Source organism: Belonocnema kinseyi, chromosome 9 (genome assembly GCF_010883055.1).
Source record: "Belonocnema kinseyi isolate 2016_QV_RU_SX_M_011 chromosome 9, B_treatae_v1, whole genome shotgun sequence".
Taxonomy (NCBI): domain Eukaryota; kingdom Metazoa; phylum Arthropoda; class Insecta; order Hymenoptera; family Cynipidae; genus Belonocnema; species Belonocnema kinseyi.
The window spans coordinates 64,293,086-64,302,976 of record NC_046665.1 but is presented as its reverse complement, the minus strand read 5'-3'; the positions used below and the strand labels follow the sequence as shown (position 1 = coordinate 64,302,976).

At 26.1% G+C, this 9,891-nt stretch overlaps 1 protein-coding gene across 1 annotated transcript in view; it reads right to left on the bottom strand.

The window, feature by feature from the left end:
* The window catches only part of LOC117179748 (protein kinase C), a 70,866-nt gene that overhangs the window by 45,065 nt on the left and 15,910 nt on the right, over positions 1–9,891 (bottom strand). Inside the window, exons 3-4 of the mRNA XM_033371819.1 lie at positions 9,319–9,379; positions 4,124–4,349 (exon numbers count right to left, since the gene is read on the bottom strand). Coding sequence (XP_033227710.1) covers positions 4,124–4,349; positions 9,319–9,379 — 287 coding nt within the window. The remainder of the gene's footprint in view (positions 1–4,123; positions 4,350–9,318; positions 9,380–9,891) is intronic.

Here is a 9,891-nt window from a genome sequence, read left to right as displayed (position 1 = left end):
GGGAGGTTTAAAAGAAGGGAAATCACATAGGACTTAGGGGAAAGATTTTAATCTCTGTATTTTTTACTTTGAGTTCGTTATCATAAGGAAATAAAATTACAAAATTAACTCAAACCATTTCCATTATTTAGATTTGCCAATTTTTAAAAACTCGTTTTACAATATTTCAGACTCACATTTTCTTATCCCAAACAAAAAATGTATATAATTCTAAAATTTTGAAAATTTTTGAACGACTTATAATTTCAAATAGAAATTTTTTGCAAGTTTTGATCGTAGAATTTGAAATGTTTAATTCGGAATATTCCCTGCTCTAGAGTGATTTTTACTGTTGTTCATTTCGGTCTACTTTGCAAGCCTCACATCCTCTAGAAAAATATAGGTAAAAAACAAAACTTTTAAGAGAAGAAAAAATGCTACAGGAGAACATTAATCAGATAAAATTAAGCCAAAAAAAGTTTTAATTACGTTCCTTATAGCAATTACCAAACTTATTTAGGAAATGTTTTAATAATTTAATAGGTATTTAGAAAACTCCAAATATTTTCTAGATCTGCTTTTTATTTCTTAATTTATTTTAAATTAAAAAATATAGCCTTGCAACTAAAACAAGGAAAACTACGGACTAGGTTATGAGGCCTTAGTTTAATATTTAAAACTCCTGTGGAAGTAAAATGTATCTAAGAAATGTATTTACTCTTTTTACGGAAATTAAGCTAATTCTCCAGTTTAAATAACATTCAATTGTTCTGGAATGAAAAACCAGTTTATCTCAACAAATTATTATTGACATTACAAATTTGCTGAAATAAATAAATTCAAACGAGTTTATCCCATAAAAATTCAGATTCACTTTCTACAATTAAAATACACTTCTCGGACTCACTTTAGAAATCCAAAATAGTTTGAATAATGTTACAAATTTTAAAAAATAGTGTCCAGATAGTGTCATAAAAATGTGCAAGTATTAAAAATGAACTGTTGGAACCGATAAGAAAAAATGTTTAGAAAAATAGTTTGCTTAGTTAAAAAAGATCTGCACAAATTTCTTTTACTCATTTATGTCATCTTGCACTATTTCCAAGAAAACTAAAGAATTAGATATTTCTTTCGGAAAACTTCAGTTGCAGCATAGCAGCCAATTCTTTTAACTTCGACTGTTTTTTTTTATTTTATTAAATGTATTTTTGTTGAAATATTAACTATTACATTTCTAATTGAAAATTCATCTTTTCAGGTTGAAAATACAACTCTTTGGTTGAAGTTGAACTATTTCCTAAAAAATTCAGTTATTCAGGACAAAATTAAACTGTCTTGTAGAAAATTCGTCTATTTATTGAAAATTCATTTACCTCGATGAAAATTTAACTTCTTTACTTTTGATAGGAAAATTAATTTTTATGGTTTAAAAAATCAATTATTAAGTTGACAAAATTTAGAAAAGAAAAAAGTATTAACTAAAAATTTAGAAAATAAAATTTGGATTGATATCTCATCCATTGTTTAAAGTATTTAGTTGAAAATTTATGCAATTTGTTATAAATTATTTTTTTTTGGTATAAAATTTATCTACTTGTTTAAAATTCAACTATTTTGTAAAAATTCTATGTACTATCTTGAGAATTCTTTTTTTTTTAGCAGAAAATTAAGCTCTCAGTTTAAAATTAAACTATTTGGTTAAAAATGAATGTTTTTTGTTAAGAATTCTTCTTTTTGGACAGAAACTTAATCTTCCTGGTAGAACATTAATCTTTTTAGTTGAAGATTTAACTATTTGTTTGAACATCCAACTGTTTTACTGAAAGCTCATGTTTTTAGCTGGAAAGTTTAACATTTCTGATGAAATTTTTGTACAAAAATCCTGGATAAAAATTCACTGCCAATTCCAGGTTTTTTCCAGGTATAATTTTTGGCCAATTTATTATAAACAATGTAAATAATGTTTTTTTAGTTTCTAGGAATTCAATTCATATTAAAATAAATTCTCAAAGATTTCAGCACTACAGATTAATAAAATAATTAAATAATACTAAAAACAGAATTAAGCATTTCTTGAATTTGTCTCTAAGGTCCATGAGTTTCAGTAATAATTCAAAGTAATTTTTATTTTATCTACTTATTATTACAATGCAGTGCATCTTTACTTAAAATAATGTGGTTACTGTATTAAAGTAAATTTAAACAGCTTTAAATTCTTAACAACTTTTCAACAAAATAAAACATTAATTCTCAATCAAACAGTTGCATTTTCAAAAAAAAATTTTAAACGAATGGCTAAATTTTGAACTAAGAAAGGTCAGTTTTCAAACACAAATGGATTACTTAAATTTTCAGTTAAAAAAATTATTTTGCACACAAAAAAAACAGATTTATTTTTAAAACAAATTTAATTTCATTTTAGCCAAAAAGTTTGATTTTTAACAAAGAAGATGAATTAATGATTGAAATGATAAATAATTAATTGCAATACTTGTATTTTTAAGCAAAAAAATGAATTTTCAATCAAATGACTTGATACATTTTATTTAGTCAAAACAATTATATAAAAAATATAATATTTGTTCTTAAATAAAGCAGACACATTTTTAACTGTAACTATCAATCATTTACTGAAATAGTGGATTTTTAACCAAAGATATACATTTTCAACAAAGAAGATTGATGTTTACCAAAGAAGACGAATTTCATAGAAAATGGATGAACTTTCAATTAAGAAGATAAATTTTCAACCAACAATTGAATAGTTTTTCCAGTCAAAAATGAATATTTAACCAAAAACATGAATTTTCAACTAAAATGATGAGTCTAACTAGAATATTTAAATTTTCAACAAAATAGTTAAAATTGAAACTAAAATAGTCAAATTTTCAGTGGAAAAATTCATTTTCAGTCAACAAAAAAACGAATTTTTATCAAAATAGCTCATTTTTCAAACAAGAAGATGAATTATTAATTAAAATGATGAATCTTCAACAAGAAAAAATTTCTTTTTAATAAAAGAGTATTTCTCCACTAAGTAATTAAATCTTCATTCAAAAAAGACGAATTCGGAATAAAGAATGTACCAGTTGATATTTTAACCAAAGAAGATTAGCATTTTTTTTAAATAATGTAATTCAACCAGAAAGACCGAATTTTCAACAAAATATTTGCATTTTCAGTTTAAAAAAATGATTAAAAAAAAGTTTTTAACCAAACATTTCATTCTAGTAATATAAAGCCACTTTTACAAATAAAGAATAATTTTTATTCAATTTAATACTGAAATTTAAAAAAAAATTAAGTATGCTTTCGAAAAAATTCCCTGACTTCATTAAAAATTTTCTGACATTTTCAGGTTTTTTCAGCGTCCAGGATTTCTAGTTAGGATAGACACTCTATAAAAAATCCTTTTTGGTTAAAAATTCCATTTTTTTAGTTTAAAATAGTGTCTTTAGTGTAATTTTGTTCTCTCGAAATAGTATAGAAACAGTGTCATCGCTTGAAAAAAAGTGTCAAACAGTGTCAATACTGTAGTGAGTCCGAGGCTTCAATCTATATTATTAGAATCTAGTGAAATAAAAGTCATATAAACTAGTTTTATTTGTCTCTCATCTCTTTCGCAATTTCTGACTCATGATTCAGAGACGTAAAAACCCCACTTTTCAATCTTTGGGAATATCGAGGAATGTTAACGATTGACATTCGCTGGATTGACTTGCGGAAGAAAGGCAAAGCATGCACCGTCCCAAGAAACTGATTATAACGGCAGTTAATACCGTTTTAAGAGTATGTGAAATGTAAACCAAATGAGTCATACATGCAATCTGAGAGACTAAAACCCAAACCCAAGGATTCGGTATATAGACACGAGGAGGATCAAGGCCAAGATCAAGAGAAATTATAAAATCTTTGAATAGGAGTTAGATCCCAGGAAGAAAAAAAAATACAAAAAAAAAAAAACACGTGCATCATATACCGAATCCAGCATGCAATGTCAATGTCCCTTTTTTGTTTAGACTGTCCATTTTATTTTGTTGAGTTGCGAGTGAACCGTTGCATTCTGTAATCCACGGAAATTTTGCACCAATCCCAAGGAGTAGCGTGGAAAAAGATACTTGAGCAGTAAGCATGAGTGACGTACCATATAAATTCGCGGCAGTGAGAGCAGAATGTTGGTTGCCTCAAGAAAGTAGCCATAAACTTATGACCATTGACTTGATGAACCCTTCTTCGCATTGCCCCTCGACGACGATTGAAACCCTGACGTTCTTTGAATTCACGCCGGGGTTCTTTTCCGCCGATCTGGCCACGGACATCTCCACCTCCGACTCCGTCTCCGTCGCCTGCACCACATCCTGGTTGTTGTCCTGAAAGAAATTCAGGAAAAGTTTTGTTTGTTTTGTTTTGAAAAAGCAAAGTTTTTTTTCTTTCAGACTTGCAGTCTAAGTTTGAATCAGTGAAAAGTCACTGATTTGAAATCAATTTTGACTGATTGAAAAAATGTGGATTCGACAACTGGCGAATTAGTCGAAAGTTACGTTTTAAATCATTCAATTTAACTTAATGATTAAATCAGTCATTTTAATGATCCAATCTGTTGAATATTTATCTAAAAGGGCCAATTTGAAATCCAAAATGGAATATTTAAATTTTTAATAAATAAAAATTAATTTTCAACAGAAAAAAAATCATTTTCAACAAAATAGTTCAATTTTCAACAAAAGAGATGAAGCTTCAATTAAATTGATAAATCTTGAAGAAAAAGAATAAATGTTTAACAAAGCAGTTTAACTTTCAACCAAGTAATATAATTTTGTTTTAAATGGATTTTCGGCCAAGAAGATTAATTTTATACCAAAAAGAAGAATTTTCAAGAAATTACATGAATTTTTAACGAAAAAGTTGGACTTTCAACCAAAAAGGTTAATTTTAAAAGAAACATATGTGTTTCTGACTTAAATCAAGACTCATTACTCAAAATAATACATTTTTATCAAAGCAGTTCAATTTGAAACCTAGCCTAATTGAATGAAAAAAAATGAATTCTCCGACAAAAAGATCTTCAACCATAATTGAATTTGCAAAAAAAAGGAACAATTTTCAACCAAAAAATGAATAGTTAAATTTTCAATTAACAAAATTAATTTTTAACCATAAGAAATAAACAAATTAAATTTTCAACCAAAGATATGAACTTTTAAGTAGAAGCCTGAATCTTCGACCAAAAACATAAATTTGTAACAAAGTTCTTCAATCAAGAAGTACAATTTTCAATAAAAAAAGATAAATTTTCAAACAAACTAATAATAGGTGATATTTAAACTCACAAATATTTCAATTTTTAATCGAAAACTGTTCATATTTTAACCATGAGAAAAAAAAACAAATAAAATTTTCAATCGAAGAGATGAACTTTTAAGTAAAATCATGAATATTCAACCGAAAAAAATAAATTTTTAACAAAGTTGTTCAATCAAGTAGTAAAATTTCTAGTAAAAAAAGATATATTTTTAACAAAAAATATAACAGTTCATATTTCAACCAACAAGATTTTACATTAAAATTTAAAACAATTAAATTTGACTAGAAAGATTAATTTTCCGCGAAAAAAATTAATTTTCTACCAATAAAGATGAATTTTCAAATAAATTGTTGAATTTTAAACTGAAAAGTTGAATTTACAACAAAAAATGGAATAGATAAATTTTTATAAATAAAAATTGATTTTCATGTAAAAAAATAAGATTTTTTAACAAAGTATTTAGATTATTGACCACAGAAATAAGTTTAAAAAATTTAATTATTGACAAAAAAGAAAATGAATTGTCAATGAAATAATTAAATCCTTCACTCAGTAGTTGAATTTTTATATAGAAAAATGATCAATTTTGAACAAAAATCAATTTCCAATTATTACAATTAATTTTCAAGAAAAATAACGAACTTTGAATGAAATAGTTTAATTTGAAACCAAACAGACGAATTTTTAACCAAAATAATAAATCATTACACAAAAAAAAAATCATTTTTAACCAAAATAATAAATCATTACACAAAAAAATTAATTTTTACCAAAATAGTTTAACTTTAAACAAATTATTTGAAATTTTAATTATAAAAATATTTCCAGGTTTCTACAGGGCAATTTTTTACCCCCAGTAAATTAAAACAAATTAGACAAATATTTCAATTATTAAAAAATGTGTTGAAAATACTTCAACAAAATTCTAAAAGATTTAAAAGATTTATGATTTTGAACAGGCAATTTTGAAAAAGAATTATCATTTTGAGTTGGAATGTGTCAAAATTTATCAAGTGGGCCACTTTTTTTTATGGGTTGTGATCTTTCTTCGGGAATACGTGATAAGTTAAAGTTTTACATAAATAAAATGGCCCTAAAGCATTTTTGCAAAATTTTCATTTTTTGAATAGTTATTGTTATTTAACTTTTTATCAAAATCATTTGACCATTGTTATATAAATATTGATGAAATTAGCAACAATTTTTATAAACAAATAGAATTTGTTCTAACTTCTCAATTGATTTCAATGCTTTAGTTGACTAATTACGATAGCTCGTTTAATTACGAAGATTTTGGTAAAAAAATTAGGGAACTCGCATATCATCAAAAGTTGTGCGTGTTTTCGTGTTGACGTTCCGCGCTCCATGCTGCGCGACGTGCGATATTCACGACGTTGAAGTTTGCCACATACATGGATTTAAAAGTTGTGTAATTAATTAAAAAAAAACTAAGAGTCATGTAAAAAAGATAACAAATGGCGTAATTGTTTAACAAATTGTCTAAACAAAAAAAATGCACACTGAGATATTTCCGAGACGAATCCAGAGATGTTTTTGCTTTTGTGATACGACTCTTAGTTTTTTTTTTATTAATTACACAACTTTCAAATCCATATCTACGGGCACGGAGCAACAGTGCGCTGAACAACAAATGCTCTAATTGTTTAAAAATGGGTTTACAAAAAAACAAAAAAATTCACATCTAGATATTTTCGAGAAGAATGCAATGGTACACTTGGTTTTTCGATCCGATGCATACTTTGTTTATAAAAATTGCAGACAGATAACAAATGGCGTAATTGTTTAACAAATTGTTTAAACAAAAAACAAAAAATGCACACCGAGATATTTCCGAGGCGAAGCCAGAGGTGTTTTTACTTTTTCATATGATTCTTAGTTTTTTAAAAATTAATTACACAACTTTGAAATCCATAAAAGTGGCAAACTTCAACGTCGTGAATATCGTACGTCGCGCGGCTTGGAGCGCGGAACGTCAACACGAAAACACTCAAAATTTTTGATGATATGCGAGTTCCCTAATTTTTTTTGCCAAAATCTTCGTATTTAAACGATCTATCGTAATTAGTCAATAAAGCATTGAAATCAATTGAGAAGTAAGAACAAATTCTATTTGTTTATAAAAATTGTTACTAATTTCACCATTATTTATGCAACAAAGGTAAAATGATTTTCATTTTATAGAATGAACATATTGAACGAAACATTCCAAAAATTATGGCGATTGTTTGTACCGGTCGGGAGAAAAAAAAATTAATTACGAGAACAAAGCTAAAAAAGTTAAATAACAATAACGACTCAAAAAATGAAAATTTTGCAAAAATGTTTTAGGGCCATTTTATTTATGTGAAATTCTAACTTATCACGCATTTCCGAAGAAAAATCACAACCCATAAAAAAAGTGGCCCACTTGACAAATCTTGACACAATATCAGATAATTTTTGGTCATCATAAGTAAAATTATGTTTCAAAATTCCCGTTCCATGTGAAAAATTCTTTGTTTCAAGTCAAATAATAATTCTTTGTGAAAATACCCTATTCTAAAGTCTAAATTGTCATTCTTCACGGAAATTCCCCTTTCTAAATTTAAAATTATAATTTTTTTTTAATTCCCTGTTCTAAGTCACAATAACGAATTTACATTTGGTGATACAAATTCTTTGGTCCAAGTCATAATTGTAATTATTTACAACTTTTTTATTATGATTTATAAATATAGTAACTCCCTTTTTCTAAAATTTGGAAGTCGGATGTTTTAAATTCAGGAAAATTTTTCTCTTGAAAAAAAAGCATTTTTAGATTTAACTAAATTCTGAGTTGGAACCGGGATTGTTTTTGCAAATGAATCAAAATTGAAATTATTTTCTCAAATTTCCTGTTTCTAATTCAACATAATAATTATTGACAAGAATTCTTTTTAATAATTTTTTTTATTCGCGTCCAAACTCAGAATTATTATTATTTTCAAAAATGTTATGTCCCAAGTAAAGTTATAATGTTTAACAAAATTTCCTGTTCTAAAGTGAACTTGAAATGAAAATTATAATTCTAAAATTTCTTGTCCCAAAGTAAAAATAATTCTTCACTGAAATTCCCCGTGCTAAATTAAAAATTATATTTTCTCATTGAAATGCTATGTCGCAACCTGAAACTATAATTCTTTTCAAAAAACTCCCTATCCCTGGTGGCCATCAAATTCAAAATCAAGCCAATATACTTGAAAGCTTTCCATTTTATCAACCAATAACAATAGGTTTCTATTTTGAAACACAGTAAGTAAAAAAAAAAAAAAAAACTTAAAACTTGGCAGTAATTGAAATATTAGAGCTGACAATTTCTAAAATATTGTTATTTTCAAAATAACCTAGTATGAAAGCTTCATAATTTTTAACATTAAGTATAAATCCAAAAGTGATTGAATTTTTTATGTTAATAAAAATTTTACTGCAACTGGGAACAAAGTATTAAAATTTAAAAACTTTCAAATTCGAAACCTATTCGTTTTAAAAAATATCCAATTTAATAATTATTAATAATTAATTGACAAATGATTTTTTAAAGCCTTATAGGCAAGAGAATGAAATTTGACAACCAGAAACATCTGTTTAAAGAGTTATTGAAGCTGGAAACTTTAAAAGGTGAAAACATCATGATATCAAAAGTGGAATACGTTAACATTGGAATTTCGAATCTTTTTAAATTGCGAGAAATATACTTTTTCAGATTCTACTTCAGTTTGTTAATTAATTCCAAAAGAAATATAGAATAATAAACAATTGACAGTTTAAGAAAGATGAAATTGCTTCTTTGTCCAAAAATTTAAAATTTATATTCACAAAACAGTTCTTAATTTACAAATCTTAATTTTTTAGAACGGAATTCCAAATTTAAAAATAAAAGTTCATAGATTCATCAAAAATAAAACTGACTTAAAATTATAAATAAATTTAAATTTCTTTAACTTGATATTTAGAAAAATGATGTAATCATCGTTGAAAAATTAAATTATACAAACCTTGATTATTCCGTTGTAAACCTATCTTAATACGCAGCTTCCCTTGCGGTTCAAGGTCGACCTGAAACAATATTTACAATAAAAAATAGAATAGGAAAGCACAAAATTTTTCTACGTCAGAATTAATAATATCACTAGATATTGATTAAAAATTAAACCTCGAGAATTTTTAATTTCCAAAACTATCAAGAAATCAGAGGATATGGAGAAATTATGGTAAAGATTTTAATCTTTGAATTTTGTTTTGAAATCTTAAAGCCTTAAATCTGTCCACGAATAATAAAATTAATTAATGTTGATATTAAAAGTAAATTTCCCTCCTTACCAAATGTATTGCATGCGGCATTATAATTTTACCAACAGTTTCCTGTTGTATTCTGATGAATCTGCGAAAGCATATCGCTAAGGCATAATTTCTGTGCGTATGAAACATATTTTACGCGAAACAAAAATTGTTATCAAACACGCAAATAAAATTCTTCATGTGATTGAATAAAAGGTTGCTACTGTGGCAACTTTTTCCACTATTTAAAACAATTTTTATTCGTTCTCGATTTATGTTTTGATTAAAGA